Source organism: Alternaria atra (assembly GCF_907166805.1).
Source record: "Alternaria atra isolate CS162 genome assembly, contig: 21, whole genome shotgun sequence".
Lineage (NCBI taxonomy): Eukaryota > Fungi > Ascomycota > Dothideomycetes > Pleosporales > Pleosporaceae > Alternaria > Alternaria atra.
This window is the reverse complement of record NW_025091319.1, coordinates 221,466-243,938: the sequence shown is the minus strand read 5'-3', so window position 1 is coordinate 243,938 and position 22,473 is coordinate 221,466. Positions and strand designations below refer to the sequence as shown.

At 51.5% G+C, this 22,473-nt stretch overlaps 7 protein-coding genes across 7 annotated transcripts; 5 read left to right on the top strand and 2 right to left on the bottom strand.

The window, feature by feature from the left end:
- Positions 1-889: 889 nt before the first annotated feature.
- Positions 890-1,621, top strand: ALTATR162_LOCUS518 (uncharacterized protein; the record flags this gene model as incomplete). The annotated part of the gene is made up of 1 exon (XM_043308112.1): positions 890-1,621. The coding sequence occupies one exon, from the start codon at positions 890-892 to the stop codon at positions 1,619-1,621; it is 732 nt and encodes a 243-aa protein (XP_043164047.1).
- Positions 1,622-1,698: 77 nt separating this feature from the next.
- ALTATR162_LOCUS517 (uncharacterized protein) lies at positions 1,699-3,231 on the bottom strand (the record flags this gene model as incomplete). The annotated part of the gene is made up of 1 exon (XM_043308111.1): positions 1,699-3,231. One exon carries the CDS (start codon positions 3,229-3,231, stop codon positions 1,699-1,701), a length of 1,533 nt encoding a protein of 510 aa, XP_043164046.1.
- A 986-nt stretch (positions 3,232-4,217) lies between these two features.
- Positions 4,218-6,294, bottom strand: ALTATR162_LOCUS516 (uncharacterized protein; the record flags this gene model as incomplete). The annotated part of the gene is made up of 2 exons (XM_043308110.1): positions 4,218-6,069; positions 6,128-6,294. The coding sequence occupies 2 exons, from the start codon at positions 6,292-6,294 to the stop codon at positions 4,218-4,220; spliced, it is 2,019 nt and encodes a 672-aa protein (XP_043164045.1).
- A 333-nt stretch (positions 6,295-6,627) lies between these two features.
- Positions 6,628-7,431, top strand: ALTATR162_LOCUS515 (uncharacterized protein; the record flags this gene model as incomplete). The annotated part of the gene is made up of 3 exons (XM_043308109.1): positions 6,628-6,712; positions 6,777-6,893; positions 6,941-7,431. 3 exons carry the CDS (start codon positions 6,628-6,630, stop codon positions 7,429-7,431), a joined length of 693 nt encoding a protein of 230 aa, XP_043164044.1.
- Positions 7,432-8,021: 590 nt separating this feature from the next.
- ALTATR162_LOCUS514 (uncharacterized protein) lies at positions 8,022-8,930 on the top strand (the record flags this gene model as incomplete). Its single annotated transcript, XM_043308108.1, has 1 exon — positions 8,022-8,930. One exon carries the CDS (start codon positions 8,022-8,024, stop codon positions 8,928-8,930), a length of 909 nt encoding a protein of 302 aa, XP_043164043.1.
- Positions 8,931-10,275: 1,345 nt separating this feature from the next.
- ALTATR162_LOCUS513 (uncharacterized protein) lies at positions 10,276-12,750 on the top strand (the record flags this gene model as incomplete). The annotated part of the gene is made up of 5 exons (XM_043308107.1): positions 10,276-10,435; positions 10,489-11,177; positions 11,914-12,276; positions 12,326-12,559; positions 12,607-12,750. The coding sequence occupies 5 exons, from the start codon at positions 10,276-10,278 to the stop codon at positions 12,748-12,750; spliced, it is 1,590 nt and encodes a 529-aa protein (XP_043164042.1).
- A 1,592-nt stretch (positions 12,751-14,342) lies between these two features.
- Positions 14,343-22,215, top strand: ALTATR162_LOCUS512 (uncharacterized protein; the record flags this gene model as incomplete). The annotated part of the gene is made up of 10 exons (XM_043308106.1): positions 14,343-14,841; positions 14,892-15,056; positions 15,112-15,212; positions 15,261-16,207; positions 17,768-17,964; positions 18,017-18,652; positions 18,703-18,761; positions 20,827-21,186; positions 21,240-21,323; positions 21,373-22,215. The coding sequence occupies 10 exons, from the start codon at positions 14,343-14,345 to the stop codon at positions 22,213-22,215; spliced, it is 3,891 nt and encodes a 1,296-aa protein (XP_043164041.1).
- Between the last annotated feature and the right edge of the window lie 258 nt (positions 22,216-22,473).

The window sequence follows — 22,473 nt, the reverse complement described above, 5'->3', positions numbered from 1 at the left end:
TTATGAAACAGCTAGAAGGGGACGACAAAGACGAAGTATACTTTGAAAGCCGGCATCTTGGCTACCTGCGCGATACTTGGCCGTTTGTGTCTTTGACCGCAGAAGATTGCCAAGGAAAACAGCTATCCGAAGGGTGAGAACTCATGGAATAGGACAATCCAGCCGTACAAATGGGACGTCGGAAATGTATGTTGTGTGTTTGCGAGTTTTGACGACAGTCTACTTATTTCTGCAATTTAGGTTGAGAGTCGAGCATTGCGGAAGCATGGCTGGCTTGATAATTTGGATCAAGATGGGTACCTCCAGGAGCTCCTGGAGGTACATCCAGAGAATTGACTGAGCCCTGTAGGTCACTGGGTTAATATTCGACCGGAGGCATACAGTTTCGAGGAGACACAACATTTTCAAGACAACATGGGAAAAGCAAGTCCCCATGATATCAAGTTTTAGATGGTCACAGGTTCCAATAAGAGGAGTAGTGCTTGTCCACCATCCATATACTGTTGGTGTTTTTCTAGCGGTAAGCGCCCTTAGCGCGGCGGACACCCGCCGTGCCAACCGACTTGGCATAGCTGTGCCTAGGATGCTGGTCTAATTGTATGAACTAATACGACAAATAAAATGATGGAAGGCCTTATGGATGCAAAGTCGGGCTACCGAGCCAGACCGGGCTGGTATCCGAACGACGACCTCTAGACAGAACCTTTCATACAGCCTACAACTGTAAACACGTTCTCGTTCCTTCCGAAGCAGAATCATTGCGCTACCTTTACCGTGTATCCTACTGCATCACTACTCTACTACCGCGTTGTAAGATCTGCAGGGAACATCGACATCCAGCCGTTCACCACTAGTGATTGCATTGCGTCTGTTTTTGCAAACCGCCATCATGTTCCGCCCGCTCCTCCTCCTCTGTCTCACAGCGACAATGGCAACGGCCGACTTCACCACAACAATGGATTTCAGAGACTGGCTCATCGGCGAAGAAAGCATCGGCCGCGAGTCTCCCTTCGGCTTCCAAGGCTCCATCGTAAACATTGATCAAAACAAAACCACAATACACGCGGTCTTCGACCAGGACAGCGGCGACCTATCGACAAAATATCACCAACCGAACAACACAAACTCCTTTACGTTTACTTTCGCACCCAATTACATCTCCGCGCAAGTAGCCAAGCCCGACGCTCGCGCAACAACATATGACGTAGATTGTTCAGGAAAAGGAGTCGGAAGCAGCAAATACTACGGCGAGGAAGATTACACGTGCACCATCTCGCTCTGGGGCTCAGCCTTTTCGTCTGAAAAATGCGCCGACGGCGCATGGGGGATCAGGAAATCAACACGTTCAAGTTGGTTTTGTGATGAGAATGGGGTGCAGAGTAACACCTGGACTGAAAGCGCTGACCATGTGACGACTGAGCGGAAACAAGTTGTTCTTACTGCTGGGTTGGAGAAGCTGGGTGCGCAGGCTACCGAGGCTACGACAACGCCTACGGCTACTCCGAGTGCGAGTGCGACTGTAAGTGGGCCAGCGAGGGAAACGGGTGGTGTGAGTGCAGCGAGGGTGGCGGATGTTGCGATGGTGTGGGTTGGTGCTGCTGTGGCTGTAGCTATGGTGTAGATTAAAGAAACCTAGATACAGTTCCAGTTCAACGGATCTTTGTGATTCCCAGTACCCTTGTACACGTTACGTGCCGGTCACTTGCAATGCCTCCTCTTGAAGTCAACACCGCTACTGGCTGTGCCGTTTCTGTATCTAGTCCCTACAACCACTTCTGGCGCGATATCCTGCTCCACCCACCGTACCATGGCCATGAGAACGTTCTCCTCTGGGTCAAGGCTTGCAGAGTTACGCGCTTGGTTTCCGATAAGACTTGCCCCGGGTCCGCCGCTGCAGTGCGACATGCCCGAGATACGGAAGAAACGATAGAAATCGTCTAGTTGAGCTGGCGACTGGCCCATCGTCTTGGAGACATGTTCGTAATATCGCGGCGAGTTCTCACTAGTGATGACACCGTCTATGAGGCCATGATAGTGAAGCAATTTACCACCCTTCGCTTTGAAAGGCGACAAGTCTCCATTCCAGGTGTCAATGTCGCCCAGATTCAAGTGCGATGAGAGATGCATATCGGCTAGAGAGAGTGTCATGGGATCCCACGAAGGATCTTTGAGGATAGCATATTTGAACCAATCAGATGAACCAAATACCCTCCCAGTAAACAAGGTAAACGGTGCTTCTGTGGCTTCAGCACCAGGTTGTAAGCGTGGATAGATGAGACTGCTATCAGAATCAAGGAGAGGCGCGTAAGTCCTGCGAACTGTCTGTACTTGGGCTGCCGTAAGACACGTATCGTTTTGTCCAGATGCGCAAAGGAGGCCGGACGGGTCGTAGTTACATAAATATGGAGATTCAAGAATACCGTCTGCTACACCGTCAAGCATGTCGCACTGGGCCAAAATGTCCTGATGGATAACGGGCCACATGGCGAGAGGGACGAATGTCGCAGACTCTGGAGTTCCGGTAAGAGGAAGGAATCCCGAACTCCAGGAAGTAAGATTGTTGAACGAAAAGGCAGGAGCGCCAGCGACAACGCCATCGGAATCGTTGGGAAAAGTCTGGACTGCTTTGAAACCTTGCCGTCCACCGGTGGAGCATCCAAGGTAGTAGCTCTTTGAGTGTGCTTTGCCATAGAATGTTTCGCTGACTTGCTTGCCAATAACAACGCCAGTGTGAACGGCACGATACGCAAAGTCCTCAATCACGCCGAAATTGTCGAGGAACGCCACGCCGGTCATTCCTTCGTGGCCATTATTCGTGCCCACAGACGCAAACCCGAGTGATGTTGCATAATCGAGGTCCTCGTATTGGATACACCCACCAAGTCCACCGTTCCCGGTGCTCAAGAAACGACCGGTCCAGTTCTGTGGAAGCCAGACCTCCATTCTGATGCTAGAGGTAGGTGAAGTTTTGACGTTCAATCCCACGCGGCAGATATTGGCTGATACCGCTTGTGACGGACGAGTACACGAAGGGTCGACTTGTGGAAACTGTAGCGTCGTGCCGGCAGCAACAAACTCGGTAAATGAGACGTTTCCTCCAGAAATTTGTAGTTTGGCAGTCAGGGAAGCGCATCGCGGAGAAAAGTCATCCTGGGCGCGAGGTTGATCAGCAGCCCCGAGAGAAACGACATTGAGGGCAGAACCGAGGAGGAGAAAGCTGACAGAGACCATGGTGGTGGGAGTGAATAAATAACCAAAAGGGTGCTGGGTAGCCGTGCCGGTTTACTGAGGAGAGGAGTAGAGAGGTTCATTGCTGCTACTTATAGCAGCAGACCTACTATGTTATCATTTCGGCACTGGGAAGCTTGTCATCGACCTTCTTAGCACTCTACCTTTCCTTCCCAACATCAGCCAGACTGACTTATCGAACGTGATTTCATTGGCTGTACGTCCGGTCAACCTTGCTGTGCAGACATGGCCGGACTTAAGAACTGGAGCCTCCCTGTATGGACTGTCAGCCGCTCGCATATTTGTGCAGATCTAAAGCTATGACTTTACAAGTGAACCTGGCAGCGTTTCAGGACAACTCTTCTAACTGCGGAAAAGCTGCTTGTTCGGTCCTACATGTCCCGGTTCCATGCATGAACACCGAGCGATCAGCAACGAATGACCATCGCGACAACACCATATCAAACCAAAGTAGAACTGACCCTGTAAAACCACCACACAATTACTATTGTCACGAGAACTCTACAGTGGAGGGGGATAATAATGCTTTCAATCGATTTCGCCCATGTATATCTACTTTCAAGTGTGATGTTGCGGTCATGGCGAGAGGTGAAATTACAGTGCTGACCACACTATCTTTGAAAACAAAGCTTGCCTGCGCGGGTACTGCCGCCATGTCAAGCTACAGCTCCCCTTCCCGAGGCCCTGCCGAGTTTGTACTTGGACCACCAAGACTAAAAACAAGCAGGCAAGCAGGCAAGCAAAGAAGAAGAAATAGGAAGAAAGAGGATTCATAATGTTTGAAATTAATGTATTAGAACGCGTTCATATCCAGTACGAATCGCTAACATGAAAATATGTATGAAACTTAGACAAATGAAAATACTACCATCTCGACTCCCATTTCCATGTCATGTCTGATGAAGACAAAACGAAACGTCCAACTCCAATCCCCCATACCCTCCCTCTTTCAAAACGCATCCCACACCCTACTGCCGTGGCCCAAACGGTCTCGGTCCCCCCAGCCTAGGCCCAACAATCTGCCTCTTCCCCGCGCCAATCCCCCCAAGTCTATTTTGATTATCGCCCCCCATGTATCCGTACTGATTGACGTCCCAGCTCTGACCCGAGCCTGTCCCCGCATTGGGATCCTTTGCGGCCTCTTGCAGCGCGCGTTGTGATTCTTCCCACTCCTTTTGGCGCTCGCGTTCGCGCTCCATCTCGCGCTCGAGAAGGGACTTGGAAGCCCAACCTGCGTTTTTAGTCTTCTGTTGGGCGGCAGCGCGGCGCGCATCTTCGGTGCGTTGTTCAGAGGTAGAGGTCAACTCTGGGGGAATGTAAGACTGTGGTTTGGGTGGTATGGGAGCGGGGTTCGATGCGAGGTAGCGATCTGTCCGGTTCTGCTTTGTGTACGCTGCTGGATCAGGAAGCGGGCGCGTCGTCGTTGGCTCTGGAAGTGGACGGGTGGGGAGAGATGGAGGTGTGGGCTCTGGCAAAGGACGTGCCGGCTGTCTTTGCGTCTGATCCCATTGTTTGCGTAAATACTCGCGATCGTCTGCTTGGGCCCATGAGACGTTGCTGTCCTGTGGCGAGGGGGCGCGTGGTGGAGGTTGAGGCCGGGCACGACTCTTGGATCGCTCGCGTGTACGGCTCTTGGACCGCGAGCGCACTTTCTTGTCTTGCAGGCGTCCTTCTCGCTCCGCTTGGTATTGGCGCTCGCGTTCTTTGGCCTCTTCGAGCTGGCGCTCCAACTCTCGTATGCGGTCTCGCTCAGCGTTGGGCTCTTCGCTGCTTCCCCGCCGACTGCGCGGTGACCTGACTTGTTCGGCCTGATACTGGCTTAGGTACTGTCCCTTTAGCCTGGCATCGCTTCCGGCTCGCTTTCGTCGTGTCTCAGCCTCGATCCTCTCCTGTGTCTCGCGCTCTTCTCGCTGTCGTAGCTCCTCGTCCAGCTTCCATTGGCGCTCTTGCTCCTCCCACTCGCGCTTCTGCTGGTCGAGTCGCGCTTGCTTGGCCTCTTGCTGCTTGCGTGTCTCCTCCTCCCACTTCTGTTCTTCCTCGATCCGTATGCGTTCCTCTTCGGCTTCGCGCTCGATGCGACGTTTGTGTTCGGCCTCCTCGGCTTGCAAACGCAGTCGCTCTTCCTCGGCTGCCTTCTCGCGTCGCAGCCGCTCCTTCTCAGCCAGGTTGGGCACGTGCGGACCGGCGCTCGTGATCTGCCGCCGTGCGCCGAATGCGATGCCTTGGTTGCCCTGACTCGCGCCACCCATGTAGCCATACTGGTGAATGTTCCATGCCGGTGCTGTGCTGCCTTCGTCAACCTTCTTGCTCCAGCTACTGACTCCGCCTGGAGGTGACTTGGGGAGACCGTTGGAAGTGTAGGATGTGTCCGAGCCTCCGGTACGCGCCGCACTCAGCGTCCGCTCAGCAGGCGGCCGCGCCAAGGGGTTAAACGTGCTGGAACCGCTGGTGTTGCTGGCTGTGCTGGGTCCCCTGCTACGTGAGTAACCAGGAGATGGCAATGCAGGGCTTGGCATGCCGCCTCCGCCAGTGGCTGAAGGACTTAATGCGCCAGCTCCGCCACGCTTAGGGCCGATGGTGGTGGGAAAGTTGGCGGGGTTCTTAGCATTGGCGACGCGGCTAAAGGCGCTGAGACATTGCAGTACCTGAGCTGGATCTTTCGACTCGTAAAGGTCGACGGTGAGGAAGCGGTCATGTGCGGGCATGTTCAGCGGCGGCTGTTCGCAGGCTCGGAGGAAGTGGGAGATGTTCTCCATCTGTATAAAGGGCATGGCCGACTTCTTGAACCTAACAGGAGTGGGTATCGCGAGGTTGACAAGTCTGGCATGGTTAGCTGTACTGGCCCGACTCGCTGGTAACTCTGCGGATATCACTGTACCTGCATAATACGGTCCCGTCCTTGAGCGCATCCAGCAGATCTCCCGTCGGCAGCCGCTCTCCCAGTGTGCCTTCTATCCAGCTGCGGACTTCGTTGGCTGCTTGGGGGGTATATCTGTCCATGCGCAGCTTTCGCATATCCTGATCTAAAGACGTTACAGACGCCATGGTGGGCGGTTTGGGCGCAAATCAGGCTTGTTTGCGGTTGGGCACAAAGGTTGCTGTTGTGTCTGGATGAGAGATGCACGACTTGTAGTGAGATAAGATAATGTATATATCTCTATGTAAAGAACTCGACTGCTACGTGTGTTGTTGTGGTGGTGTCGAGGTAGACAATGATGGCATGTGTGTGTATGGAGAAAGACTTGTGGTGGTGGGGGAATGCTTGCTTGCACATGTGCTTACGCACCAGCCACTTGCCCAACGTCACCGGTCTGCGCGTCAGAGTCGCCTTCAAATGTTTGCCGTCGAGAAATTACTTGCGGCAACACGAGACTCAGCATGGCCGGCGCACCAGGTCCAATTCGAAAAGCATGGTATCAATGGAAGATGCAGCGCTTTCCATGGCGCAAGAAGTGGCTTGTGGGTGAGTGCAGGCCTCGACATAGGTCTCTGGTGTGTCCTTGCTCCATGGCTCTAACACATCACAGGCTTCGATCTCCAGGGCAACACCTTCTGGGAGTTCAAAGACGCACTGCACGCCCTGCGCAATCGCAGAATAGCAAAATATAGTCGCAGCACACATTATGGCGATGTGCAAATATCGCGTTCGTGCCTTCCACACATGGTGTTGCACCGAGACTGACTTTGGCAGCGTCATGGATGCAATGGCTACGACACACGCGCTTCGAACCCCCCACTGTCGCCGAACAACAACAAGACATGATGAGGATAGAGCGGATGAAGCAGCTCGCGGCACAGGCTGACGCGAGATGGGCAGAGAAGCCATCAGCGCTGGATGCGCCGGACAAGCAACAACCTGTGCAAATGCTGCAGTCGAGAGACCCAGACAGCGGCGTCACGCAGATGAACGCCGATCAAGAGATAAGGGATAGCGTAGAACCACCGCGACCACTCGATCAAGAAGCCGCGAGGCCAGCGCCAGTAGAGCCTGAACAAGCCGCAGAGCCTCAGCCCATGCCACGCGACCCGCCAGCACCGGCTGCCGAGGATGATGCGCCTGCCTTTACACCGAGAAAGAGAATGAGGAAGGAACCCAAGGACTCGCCGTGGAAGCAGGCGGCTCAGAGTCAAGAATGGCAACCCCAAGGTTGGAGCCCAGCGCCAGCCAAACGACGTTCATGATCATGTACGAATAGCGACTGTACAAATACTTGTTTCAATACTGGCAAGCATCAGCAAACATATGCGATATTTGAATGTTACCAGACCCACGCTTGTATTCCAAACCAACTCTTCACATTGCGATATGCGACATGAATGACAATTGCTAAGACAGTCAAGTTTCAGGGCCCACCATGGTTAGCATCGATGCTTCAGAACCGTTGCACGCGGTCCGACTTCAAGCCAAGTCGGGTCTGGTCTGCGATCCCATCCAGATGTCCTCTCATCAGCATTCCAATGAAACTCTATTCCAGCATTATCATTAAACAACATATATTCACATCCCCACGAACAACACTATCATTCTTTGACCATGCAGCATTGTTTTCGAAATATTCACTACCACGATCGCCTTCGTGTTGCTACGTTTTTGCAAAATGTCAGTTGTCAACCAACAATGTGGTAGTCACAGTTAGGATCGTGAATGAGAACCACGGTTACGAAGAACTACTAACGATGCACACGATGGCGGACGGGCAATGCCTACATATGTCGCAATGTGCTCTTTTCAGAGTTGTCCAGACTTAACTTTCAGTTTATTATTCAAAGATATGGCATCCTTTTCACAGAGTGACGACGGCATGCCCCAGTCCACGGAAACCCACGATACACCCGCCCCCTCGTCCTCATCGGTGCCCGCTACAGTGCCTCCGTTCCTGATGATACTCAAAGTCGCTGCTAAGCATCTGCCCACAGAGTTGCTTCTCCGTGTACTGGAGGAGTGGGTTGGTCAACAGCGTGTCATCATAGACTGTTCCGGTCATTCAAATTACACACTATCCTACACCAATCCTGAGAACCCAGACCCCTTTTCTCTGATCTCCAAGACCAGCGATACTCCATCGTCTATCTTCAAGGAATACTTTCGTGTCCGGATCCACTCCTGGCTAACCGACACCAAAAACTTCTCCGACCCCTCAACATTCTACCTCAGTCATCTATTGATGAGTCTGAAGATGTTCGACCGGCTAGGAGCCTATATCCTGCCCACTGGTCAGCCCTGGGACACCATGCTACGCGACCCTCACCTCATTCTACGCGCCAATTTCCCCATCCTAAAAGACCACAACATGCAATACGCTCTTTTTCCGCACCTCGCCTCACTCCATGGCTTCGGAAAAATCAAACTAGACTTCACGTCTGAACAATACTTCGCCTTCTTCGACGTCTCCGTCCCGCCATTCCACTACGCTGACACCACCCGCACCAACGACAACCTCTACCCAGACCCCTACTCCCACTCCGCCGGTGCTTTTCTCGCTCACACCCGCGAACTCGAACTACATTTCGGTACTGCCTACAAATCCACAAATCCCTGGTATAACGTCCAAGAACCCACTTGGTGCGAGACTAATACGAGCTGGGACTACGGGGAAGCAAGGCTCCGACCGCGCATTTGTGAGAGTGGGAGGGTTATCGATTGGATATTGGAGTATGCGTGGTACGCTGGGTTTCTCTAACACATACGCAAAATTCGGTTGACGGGGGATATTCAGGAGTGGGTGAAGAGGAAGTGGGAGGATATTTTTCGACGGCATGGGGAATATGTTGACGAGTGTCCTGGAGAGCAGGAAGTGGGGATTTTCGCAGTGCACAGGCCTGATGTTGTTGAGATTGAGACGATTGGTATGGTGGGCGATAATTCGCATGACGATGATGATGATGATGATGATGATGAGGCGTGGATGCCGTGGAATCACTATCCACCGAGGTGTACGTGCGAGGTTGGGTGCTGGCGGCTTAGAGGTGGGGTGGTAGAGGAGGAACTGCAGGATAAAACTTGGGACGACTTTGAGCAATACGAGGTAGAGGTTATGGGGGATTGGATGGATGGTGTTGAGGTGGGGGATGTTGTGTATGACGAGGTGAACTTGTAATGAGTTGTGTGTAGGATTAGAAGATGTCTTATATGATAAGCTTGTTCGTCGATAGTCGGGATGTCGTTTCTTGCAGAGCAGTGCAGCCAAGGCTGGTTTGTGACCGTATAGGCTGCATCGACGCTATCTACAGAACTGCATCTCCATAACGTATCGCTTGAACGCTTTGTGATTCAGATACTTATCTATGCAATGCAAACTAGAGTCCTGGAACGTTGTCTTGTCATCGCCACTGCCTCTTATAGTTTCTCCCCTATCAGTGCTTATACTCATCCAGCAAGATAATTTCACTCCAGACCTTCTCATATCTGGTATTATCTTTGGTAGAGAATACAAACGCGAGCAAACTGTCATGGTGTCGATGTGTCGATGACGTCACCGCCCAACCTAGCAACCAACCTTGGAAACCTTCTTCCATTCCCCGTAGCCCATACATCACAACACGACTGAAACTTCATCTCGATAGACTCCATCGCGTACTTCTTCCAAGCCGATTTTCCCCAGTTTCTTGACAAATGCGGTACATCCCCCTGCCCGTTACCAGGAAGAGCGTCGGTGATCGTCCCGCGTGGGTCTAGAGGCCGTCGATCGCGCTTGATCTACATGATGGTTACCAGGTAGTGGCCGATCACCATGAGTCGCAGCCTCTTCCGTGGGCTGCATCGACTAGTGTCGTGAGGCTACGGCAGAACTATGCGGACAACGTGGCGCTATGAAAGGCTCCGAGGCATCTTTCTTGAGACTAGGGACAGGAGAGGGGTCAGCGGGTTTAGGATGGTGAGCATTGGATGTTGGTGTCGAAACGTAGGAATGCTTAAGGACGGCATGAGTCGCTGTTAGATGATGAGTGTGTAACTTGTATCGATTCCTACTTGCTAATTGGATTCTTTGTTCGAGGTAAAAGGACATAGCGTTTCATTCTTGAAAGATGCGTTCTACATTCGCTATCACACTGCTCGCTAGCGTTGTATCAACAAAAGGCCTTCTAGGTCTCCCACTCGATATCGGCGCATTGCTATCTTCACTCGGTCCAGCACCCGCAAACGACCCTCGGTGGACAGACTTCCATCCCGCAGGAACTGGCGATGGTACACCACCCCCCATCCCATCTTCCATTATATCGCTAACCATACCAAAACAGTACGTTCTCCCTGCCCTGGCCTCAACGCCCTAGCAAACCACAACTTCATCCATCGCAACGGCCGTAACATGACAATCCCCCACCTAATCGCCGGCCTGGCCGCCGGCCTCAACATGGGCGCCGACTTCACCGTCGTCGTAGGCGGCGCTGGACTCCTCGCATCACCCAACCCACTCGGCGGCTCCTTTGACCTCGACGATCTGAACATGCACAATTTCCCTATTGAACACGACGCCAGCATGTCGCGTCAAGACGCCGCCTTGGGAAATCCTCAACCTTTTTACAACCCAAACTGGCAACAGTACATTTCCTTCTTCGCGAACCGCGACCGCACCGATGTGCCTACGGCGTCGAAAGCTAAATTCGCGCGGACAACGGACAGTAAGGAGAAGAATCCGCAGTTTACGTACGGGCTGAGGGAGGCGGTATTTAGTTATGGCGAGAATGCTCTTTATCTGCAGACTATGGGGTCGGATCCCGTGTCAGGCAAGGCCAAAGTAGAGTATGTGAGGAGTTTGTTTGAGCAGGAGAAGCTGCCGTTTGCATTGGGGTGGAGACCCAGTGTGTTGCCGATTACGCTGCCGAGTATTGGGGCAATGGTTGCAGAGTTGTTTACTGTTGGGCCGGAACCAGTGCCCGAGGGAGCAAAGATTCTGGCGGATTCGTACAAAGATGCGCTGTTTGCGGTGGTTGGTGGGTCAAATATTTTGGGCAATCTTACTGGAGGGATTAGTGAGGCGCTGGGGTTGTAGAAGAGGGCTGTGGGTCAGGTTTACACGTTTCGTTGGTGATGGAGATTTGAGATGTACATTGAGATTGCAATGATGAAATTTGCTGCTAGGGTCAAGATGTTGTAACAAACTCTCATGCTGGTAAACTGTGACAAAGCCCTCGTGGCTATGGTAGTCTGACGCGTCTGGTACATCGTGCTCGAATGGCGTTGAGGGATCGCCTCATGAAACGCGAGTGTGGATTTCACGCATGGTACCAGCTATTGTAGTCTTTGAGAGGCGGGATACTTCTGTAAATACACTGCGTTACAGTCAGAAGCGGTGCTAATGACATCGTATCTGAACAAGGCCTATCCAGATCTGGGGTCACAAAGGTGAGGAACATTCAACAACGTTATTAGAGAAGACGTAATGTATGTTGATGTGTATTGTGCTGGTGGAATCGTGAGCAAGGTAGGTGTGCGGGTAGGCAAGGCAAATTTCAGTTTAGTGTCTGCAATTAGTATGCAAAATCGTGCGGATGCTGAGCTGGAAGTGTCGGACTCTGCACGGAAAGGGCAATTAAAAGCTACTTTCACCACCAAAACCAGAAGTTATACCAAAAAGATATTGTGTATGATGAACGACCAGTTTGTCGGGCATTCCAGGCGCTATAAACCGGTTCGATGATCATCAGGCTGTTCACAACAATCAGGACGACTACATCCATTTCGTAGGACACTTCCTCCTATGGCATCGTTATTTTGTCGCCACATACGAAAAAGCTCTTCGTGAGGAGTGTGGCTATATTGGCGGTCAGCCGTACTGGGACTACTCGTTGGATGCCGAGCCGCACAACAATCAATCTACCCGTATCTACGACTCTGAGGTCTTCCAACCCGATACAAATTTTGGTGGCAATGGTAACAAGATTGTACCTACACCTGATCAGAACGCTTTCGGTTTTCCTGAGGGAACTGGTGGTGGCTGCGTCCAAAATGGACCTTTCGTAACCTCCAAATTTATGGTCAACTATCCTGGTCCACCGGACTGCCTACGTCGCGACTTCATCCCCACTGTCATGAATTCCTTGGCGGACCCAGCACTTGTAACGAGACAGCTTGAAGCACAGATTACACGACTTCGACCGCTTGATGCAAGGTTCAACGACAGATTTTGCCCCCAATATCCACGGCAGTGGTCATTTCGGCATCGGTGGTGTATTAGGACAGGCGGGCAACGCTGCAAAATCTCCTACGGAGCCCCTCTTCCACCTCCACCACGGCAACCTAGATCGCAAGTTTTGGCAGTGGCGGCAGCTAGATTTGAAGACTCGTCTCCACCAGGTTCGTAACGTCCCTGTACGAATTGCATGTGAGACATACTGACTTCGTACACCCACCTTCAGGTTGGTGGACCTATTGTCCCGTTTGATTACAGCGGCACAAACGTTACGTTGGACTTTGAGGTCAATATTGGAAAGTTGGCGCCCAGCAGGAAATTGAAGGATCTGCTGAACACTGAGGCTGGTCCATTTTGCTACATTTACTAAAAGCATTGGTATGCATATTTTTCAATTCTAGCTCGCACGTGCAGTTAGAGAGGCAAGCGGAAGCCATGTTGGGTTTTCGAGGTTTGTTGATGATGTCCAATGAACAACAGCTTGGCCTCAGTGGTCGCTGGGTGGCCGAGATCTTAAGCACTCCCTTAGGCTTCTAACCCCTCACGACACATCCGGTCTGACCATCGCAACAAGCCAATGTAGCCTTAAACGTTGAACCATCATGCTCAATCTAAACAGCTCTCACTGCTCAGTATTAACTATCATCAATGAATGAAAGAAGGCATGTCACGCGACCCATCCGAACACAGGGTGCGGTTGCGAGGGATCTGACCTTGATCCGTATTTTAGTTCGCATCCATAGGGATTTACGCGATCGCTCCAAGCATCATCAGCCTTATCTCCGTCTCCGTCTCGATCGCTTTTAACAGCCGCGTGCCTGGATTGCTGCCGTCCCCAGGCGGTGGTAGTAAAATTATGCTTTCCCCATAATCATCCGTTTGCGGGAGGGCGCACATCGTCGGTGGCCTAGATATTGTGCTTAGCTAGTCAGTGTACCTGCTGCAGGGCATCTAGGCTGTTGGCTCGGATCTTTTAGCTCAGGCACGAGCCGCCTGTGAGGCGCGACCTCGCAAGCCACCAATAAATATGGTTTTCTCGCTTAGCTAGATGTGTACACTTTCGCCGGGGCAAACAATGTTCCACGTCCGTTTCCTGCATAGGGCCAGATAACTAACGGGAGCTGAGGATGGGTTCGGCAAGACCCTGACAGCGCACGTGGTGGAATAGCGCGGACAACAACGCCCACGTCCGAACCCCAGGCATTCGTGTCTTGATCAAGCAACGACTTGTCTCCTACGACATTGCTAAATTCCCCATCTACTCTAGTCCTTGCGAGCCTAAGTGATCTTCTTACCAAATTGGGAATTGCTTTCTTATCGGCTAATACTGCCCTTGGATACCATGTCCAGCCATTTTTGGTTCCCTAGTGCTCGGCAGCTTCGCCTAGGTATGTACTGACTCTTATCACCACGCGAGTTCTCTCCCTTGTTCAATTTGCACTCTCGATAGCGCCCAAGGCCTCCGCGCCGCCTGTTCTAGTCCGGTGATAAATTTTGAACGATTCGGCTGCAAAATGGTCCAAGCTTGGCATGAGGTGGAGTTAGTGGTACTGTCACCCTCTCTTCATGAGTGGTGACTGAAACCGAGTGATAATGTATTGATTCTAGGGCTTCAATCATATAACGAGTAACTTTGCGTGACAGTGGTTCAACAGCATTCTCTGGGTATAGTGAGGTTGCTGTCCTAACGGATCCACTGATGCACCGTCGAGTCACTATTTACACGCCGTTTTTGACAGCCGAGCTGAAAGACCCTGGTGGTGAGGCTCATTGAACTCAGCTCAGGATGGCACTTCGAGGCCCACGCCACAAATCTAGTGTATCGGCACCTCCGCTCGACTGCCTTGCTTACCTCCTACATGAAGAACTATAAAGGTCATTTATGCCCAGGTACATAGTTACTCATCAGTGTCATTCGCTGTCATCTTCTCGGCAACTCTGTACCATCCCTCGCCGTTCATCATGCATCCGGTTCACGCTTTCGCGGCTTTGGCCATGACAGGCTGCGCAGCTGCCCTGCCTCAATCAATTCCCCTCAATCAAGTCGCTGAGATACCCGCCGCACCAATTACGGAGACCCCGCTTGGTGATGGTGCCGGTACTAAGGTTATCCCGTATGCTCCTGATGCTGTGGTTGCCGATACATTCGCCTCAGTCCTTGCGGATCCAGCGTCTGCGGACAAGGCACTGAAGCGGAGAGATTGGGACTGTTCGGCACAGCCTCTGGGTGCAGGGCCAGTTCCAAGCCCTGATACTCCAGAAGCTTTCCTGGCCATGGAAGAGTTGTCGAACGCTGCCAACGGTGCCGCCGTGCCGGCTGGCTACGTTAACAAATTCAAGAACCTGAAAGGGAGCAACAATGCCGTAGCGTATCTTGGACACAATACCTTGGATACCTATGATACTCAAGCATGTGCAGACTCTTGCACTGGGAAGCAAGGATGTTCCTCATTCAATATCTGTAAGTGTTACTCTTCGAAGCTAGGTGGCGTTCACTAACACCGTTTATAGTCTTTGAGAGAGACCCCTCCGTAGTTCCTGCTGATTCCTGCGCCAACCCCGCTAGTACTACAGTCATCAAGTGTGTGTTGTGGGGTAGCCCCATTACCGCCGAAACAGCTGTCAATACCGGACAGTGGCGCAATGAATTCCAGGTGGTCATTGCTGGATCAAACGGTATGTCTCCGAGTGTAGAGTATGGTCTGATTGCGAGTTCTCTAACAGTATTTAGGCTATGTCAGCGAGCGCGTGGTTCCTGTTGATGGTTACAGCGGCGAGTCTCTTGGTAACGTTGCAATCAATGCCCCAAGCGACTGTAACGGTGACGATACCGTACGCACTGAATACCTTGCCCTTATACAACCGCTGACCTCTGTTTAGTACATGGGCTACAAACTGTTCAACGATGGTCAGCCATTTGAACCCGCCCGTTGCGCTGCTGCATGCGAGGCTGAGACCAAGTGGAACGTCGAGAATCTCAACAGCCGCATGTTGTGCAAATTCTTCAACACTTACGTCCTAATGAAGAATGGCGAGCCACAAGGCCAGTACTGTTCGATGTACACCCAGAAATGGGAGAAGAGCGTCGCTGTCAATGATGGTCAGTGGCGTGGAGAAGACCACTACACGATTGCGTCCAGTTTTTCCTACTCCAACACCGCCGATCCCGGAAAGCCTAAGCTCCCCTGCGATGTCGCCGCCGCAAAGTCTGCCATCGTTGCCTCATCTCTACAGCCCTTTTGTTCTACCATTCTTGGATACACTACTCCGGTTTCGACTGTTATCGCCACCGAGTTTACCACTGTGCCCGCTACTACTGTTGTGGAGACCGTCTCGCCTGTAACCACGACCACGACGATAGTCACTCAGGCTCCTCAAAAGCGCGATGTTGCCAGTCCAGCCACACCTGATGCTCTTGCCACCTTTGTTGCCAGTGCTGTCTCAGCGGCTTGCAGCCTCCAAGCAACGCCCTTTACAGAAACTTCTACAGTTTCTACTACGACCGTCGCGACCATTAGTTCCGGCACTGTAGCAACAATCACAACTCTCCCTGTCCGCACTACTATTGTTACTTCGACAGTTGCACCTGCGCCTACCTGCACTGCTAGCGGTGCCAACATCATTCAGAACAGTGGCTTCGAAAATGGCATGTCAGGTTGGTCCCAGACTGGCTACGGCGCTAAGGCTGCGCCGGCGGCTTCGGGAGTGATTGCGGGTGGATCCAGTGGTGCTGCCTCCTACGGTTTAACAGCTAGTAGCGCAGGTACTGGTGTTATCCTATCTCAACAGCTCAACGGTCTGACCACAGGTGTGAAGTACAATTTCTCGTACAAATACTTCCACACGGCATCTCCAGCTAGCTCAATCAACTGCGCTATATATAGCGTAGGAATGACCTCGCAGAGCGGGACGGGCAACAGGAATAACGTTAACTCCTGGCGCTCAGGGCCCGACTTTGTAACCACTTTCGTAGCGAAAGCAACCAGCGGGTTGCTAGAGTGCCTCTTTATTGCAAACGGTGCCCAGTCATTCCGCCTTGACGACATATATCTGGGATGCTAGCGAGAGTACTGTGATAACATAGAACTTAGTAAGGCATGAAAGCTTTGGTGGTATACTTAGTCAATCACCTAATATTGATTCGTTAAGCTTCTTCTTTACAATTGTTCTCTAGCCTTATCCTGTTCAATGCATCCCTCTTTACTTCATGCCAGCGAAACGAACCAATAGAACTAAATCATAGAGTATACGCAGCTCGTAGCAACGGTGCGCGACGAAGCCACGTTAGATGTTTAAGGACTCTTGGTAACGTCATACGAGTGAGCGCCAGGACCTGCATCACCCGCAACTGGAGATACACTAATTCCAGCACGCACCTTCTTCTCCCTCCTACTCCGTCATACACATCTATTCCGATCATCGCGACAACTAAATCTAGCCTGACATTTCGAACTGTCGTGCTTGCAGAGCGCCCGCAAATGCGAAGCGATTACCACGCCGCAGGACATGTACGAATCAGGTCATTATTCCATGTCTTGCTACGCAATATCAGAGGCATGATTCATTCATGTTGACTGCCAGTATAACCATGTGCGCAAGATAAGGCGCTGCTTTGAAGACTAACTGTCCAGTCATTTGCCGCACGTCATAGGCAAGGCTGCCATGAACCCCGCGGACAGCTTAACGAACCGCTAAATCTTCACGACAACCTAGTATGTTTTTGTCGCATCTTCACGTTCAATATTGCAGGAAGATTTTCGGTTGTTGAGGGAGCGAATGAAGAAGTGCATCTGCATGTCAGCTGTACTAACTCATGCGTCAGGCTGTGCAGATAGTGACCCCACAGTAGCCTGATAGGCAACGGCATCAGGCTGCAGTTTCCCGCATGATAGTTTACCTATATAGCGCCTGTCCTCCGTAAGTCGCTGCCATACACAGCTTGTCCGCAAACAGGGCTATCTGTCTTCTGCGCTCTGGAGAATATTAAGCCGCACAATGCCAAGCGATACCAACGCTGAAGACTGCCTTCCGAGCAGCTCACGCTCTTCTGCGCAACCCAAGGCCGCCGCCGGCTTTTAGTCATACGCAAAATATCTTGCGAACCTGGAGCGAACACCTAACTATGAGCTTCTAAATTCCACGGAGAACTTGTGGTTGGCAAGCTTTACCGAGAACGGTCGTTGTATCAGGTGGTATTACTGTTGCCCCTTGGATGAAAGCGCCCCGAGCACGCCAATACATTTACCCACCGTAGATGAAAGTTAGACTAGACCCGATACGTTAGCTCTCTCTCCCTCGGAATTTCAAACCCTACTGCAAACGACGGACGAGAATGTGGCCTACAGGGTAATCATAGTAACGATTGGATTTGAAGAACTTTGCTCCAGAACGAAAGATATACTCGGTCTTGGTCTTGATCTGGAGCCGGAAGTTTTTGATTACGTGGAGAGTCGTGCAGAATATACGAAACTCTCTCCGGAAGATAGACTTCCTCTGCCGTGGTTGCGAGATTGCCCTGCTTTACGTATAGGCGAACACGTTTTGTGTATCTTGGAAGCAACGCTAGGGAGAACGTCCGAGACTGGTATACACGAAGATACAACTTTGACAATTTGACCTGCTAACCATACGTGCAGCGATAATGTTTCTGGGAGAACGTAATCAACTGCCGCCGCGATACTCCCATAGCACCATGATGTTCTCGTCCAAGAGACCGTCACAAACCCGGGAGGGATTTTATCAAGACCCTAGTCACCATCCCTGTACCGACTACACATCGCTCGTTCAACGATACATTATTGAAGTAACAGGTTCGAATAACCGTTTCGGACCTGGGGCTTTCCTTTATGTCTGCTTGGCTGCCTTGCTAGAGCTTCATCTCTCTTCTGCGCCTACCTGTATTCTTCATATTGGAGTGAATGGTGTAGAAGAGCTGATGTTTCTTAGATACCGTGGCTTTTATAATCCCCACAATAAAGAATATAGCGTTTTCCGTAGTCCTCCGGGATTGCTGTGGAATCAACTGAGAAAGGAGCTCGATGAGCAGCGAACTACACTCCGCTGGATGACTCGCTTTTTCCAGAAACACTTCGACCACGAAAACCAAGATCTTCGAACAGAATTTGAGGAGATTAGGGAACGCTTCAAACTTCGAGTGGAAGATCTCGAACAAGCTGAGTCACAGCTCAGAGATAGCTGGGCCTGGGAAGGCATAGACAAAAGTTACCGCATGGCAGAAATGAGCATTCGCGAAAGCAAAAGAGTTATGCTACGTACGTGACTAGTACTACTCATCTTATTCATTCTGCTAACCCAGTTGAAGTGACGGCGTTGGCGTTCGTATTCCTACCATTCTCGCTCGCCGCTTCAGTATATGGAATGGTAAGACCATCCCGCCACCTACGAGTATACTTTCTCACCAGCCATACTTTCAGAACGTACAGCAGATAAACGGGACCGGTCATTCTATCGGAGCCTTTGTTATCACGGCAATTGTAATGTGCGTATCGGCAGTAGTGCTCTGGGCCTCTACTGCCGCCTTACAATCTGAAAAAGTCCGTTTGGAACGCGAAAAGGAGCTGAAGCCAGGTATATGGCGGACATGGACGTGGTACAAACAAATGATCGTGTTCGGTCCTCATGATGTGCTGCGGGATATATGGTTTAGGGTGAAGGAAAAATTGGTGCAGGCGAAGGTTGAACAAGAAGATGTCTAAAGAGCAAGCCAAGTCTTTTAGACCATGTGGATCCTGTACAATCATGTACAATCATGTACGTATATCACTTTTTGGTTCTTGTATCGTGCACACGCGACTTAGTACACCATCTGTTTGAAGCCGCTGTGGGCATGATTACAACAGCACAAATAATCAAAAGATCATGCGCGTAAAATGATGGCTGCAACCTCGGTGTGCGTTCTGAGCACCAATCTTAGCTATTCAGATCTTTCCGGGACGCTTGACTACGGCCTGCAGGCTCGAAAATGAAAGCCCTGTTGTTCAGGTAGCACCCAGTATTTCAACTGTGAGAATGTCCGCGTATTCACGGTGATTGGGAATGGGACGTGCTCCATTCCTCATTTGCGGGCGAAAGATGCCCGAACATGCAAACAAAGCATTTCTTTGTGTGCGTCCCTGCGCAAGGGGTTTCAATACGTGCTATGAGATATTTAGTGACCGAAAAACGGTGAACCTAGAAGGACATGAATGAAAGAATTTGGAGACCGCCTGCGAAGCCTCCAAGAAGTCTGCTCACAGCTTCGCCACGGAGACTGATGAAATAACTCAGTCAGCCACAGAGGCGGAGTCGGAACCACATACTTCCGTGGTGTATCCTCGTCGACAGCAGATGGCGCGCCAAGTATCCCTTGCCACGCTGTACTTTGTCGACAGTAAGACTCGGGCTTATTGCATAGCAGCCGGGCGCAAGCGGTGAAGCTGTTCGGGATGAGCGACGAGCACAGAGGGCAGTGTACTTATCAACGAATTTCATCAGCGGACTTGGCAACTCCATGTTGGCCTCAGGCTCGGACATGTGAAGCGCTCAAGACCTTGTTTGATTAAGCAGTGGGTCGATATGGATGATCTGCAAGCGGTTGTTTTGACGCGCATGGACCACTCCAGACTCAGATTTGATTCGGCGGGAAGGCGCAATTGGAAGATGACATCATCAGCTTTGCGTGCAGCGCGCACCGTGGCTCACCTTGTCCAAATTCACAAGAGTGATAATGGCAGGAATTGAGCATGGTGAGTCGAATATCTTGCAGTTTCTGAGACAGCGTGGCGATATGTGAGGGAAATATGTGACGATGTGCTCCACTTCCCCTGGGTAACCTGGCGGTTCCCGAGCTAACGCACTGGTGCCCTTGGCGTCTACACAGCCTACCTCACCAACCACCTCGTCATCCCGACCAGACGAGACGACTGCAAGCCAGCACTGCCCTCCCCCCTCTCGATAACTAACCTCTTTCGCCGGGCTCTCGCTGCGAGTACTCAACCTCAAATCATTTGCCAATTCCTCTAGCCTGCATTCCGCCAATTACAGAGCTTGCTTCCGGCAGCTATCTACGACCACAAGCTTGGCTTTGGACAGGTCATATACTGCTAGCTTTCCTGCGCCGTGCGCATCTGACTCTTCTCCCAAACAGCAATGAGTGAGTAGCAATGGCCCTCTTGATTCATTTTCCCGCACGCGGCAGTTAGCCGGCCTTGTCGTAGTCGCTTCGCAGTCTTGGTATTCCGGATCGACCTTCAACACCATCGTTGTTCGGCTTTCCTGACCAAACATTCCATCGCCCGCCGACGGACCGGGGGCGCAGCACAACACCCTCATCAACATCCATCGCGCATCTCGACTACGGATATATAGCTAACCTGTGCGTTTGGCAGAAAACATAAAGCAGTCTTTTCACCGTCACGGTCGAGCTCACAGTTTTCACCGCAATCAGCAGCAGACCATGCCGCAGCCCGCCAACGGCAGGCTCCACGATGAGCACACCCCGCTCATCGGGCGTACGCAAAACTACGAGGACGAGTCGCGCGTCAAGACTCTACCCAAGCACATTTTGCATTTGATCTATGCGACACTCGCAAGCAACTATGTCAACGTCTTCCTCGTCTTCGTACCGCTCGGCATCATTGCCGGCGCATTGCACTGGAACCCGACTGTCGTCTTCGTCCTCAACTTCATCGCCATCATCCCTCTTGCAGCCCTCCTGAGTTTTGCGACTGAGGAGCTCTCCGCTAAGCTTGGTCAAACTCTTGGAGGATTGATGAACGCGACATTTGGAAATGCCGTCGAGCTTATTGTAAGCTTACGCCCACATTCAATGCTCTGCAACACCTGCTAACCTCGGGATAGGTCTCTATCGTTGCGCTCAAGCAAGGCGAAATCCGAATCGTCCAAGCCAGTATGCTGGGCAGTATTCTGTCCAACATTCTTCTCGTGAGTCAAGTTACGCCATTACTGATACCTCAGCGCTGACTGTAACCAGGTGCTCGGATGCTGCTTCCTTGCCGCTGGCCTCACCCAGCATGAGAGCCGTTTCAACGAGACCGTCGCATCCACCATGTCTTCGCTCATGGCCGTCGCATCCGCCTCGCTCATCATTCCTGCTACCCTCTACGCAGTCATGCACGGTGACAACAAGAAGGACAACCTCGAAACTGACAAGAACATTCTTGTTCTTTCCCACGGCACCGCCATCATCCTACTGATTCTCTACATTCTATACCTCTACTTCCAGCTCTACTCGCACCACAGCCTCTTTGCCGATGTCGAGAACCAAGAAGGTGGCGACAATGAGGAGGAGGCTCAGATTTTGTCCCCCGTCGCTGCCGGTGTCGCATTGGTCATCGTAACCGTCCTCGTCGCTGTCTGCGCCGAGTTCCTTGTCGATAGCATCGACTCAATCGTCGAATCTGCACACATTAGCAAAACGTTCGTCGGTCTAATCTTGATTCCAATCGTCGGAAACGCTGCCGAGCACGTCACCGCTGTCATTGTCGCATACAAGGGCAAGATGGACCTCGCTATCAACGTCGCCATCGGATCTTCCATGCAAATTGCTCTCTTCGTCACTCCCTTCCTTGTCATCCTCGGCTGGATCATGCACGAGCCCATGACTCTCCACTTCCAGGGCTTCGAGACTATGATCTTCTTCATCTCCGTCTTGATCGTCAACTACCTGATCCAGGACGGAAAGAGCAACTACCTCGAGGGCGCCATGTGCATTGGTATCTACGCCATCATTGCACTTGCTTTCTACATCTACCCCGATAACGCAGCCGGCGACATTACCGTCGATGTCGTCAAGCGCTTCTTCGCTGTGAACTAAACTACGCACAAACTCGTAGCTGTAGCTGCGACACGAATTCGCGCTCGTTGAGCGGGCGCCAGAGGAGCTCTATTTCCTTTGTACAATTTATCCTACTCTAATATATCTTGGCACAGATTACTCAAGGGAGGTTCCTATTTGCTGTTCGATTTCCTTTTAGTATCTGTCGTAGTCTGGTCTCTTTGTACGAGTATCTGTGGGGCGGTGCAGGTTTTCTTGGCGTTATATCTACTTGTGGCAGTGCAGTCGGAACGAGCG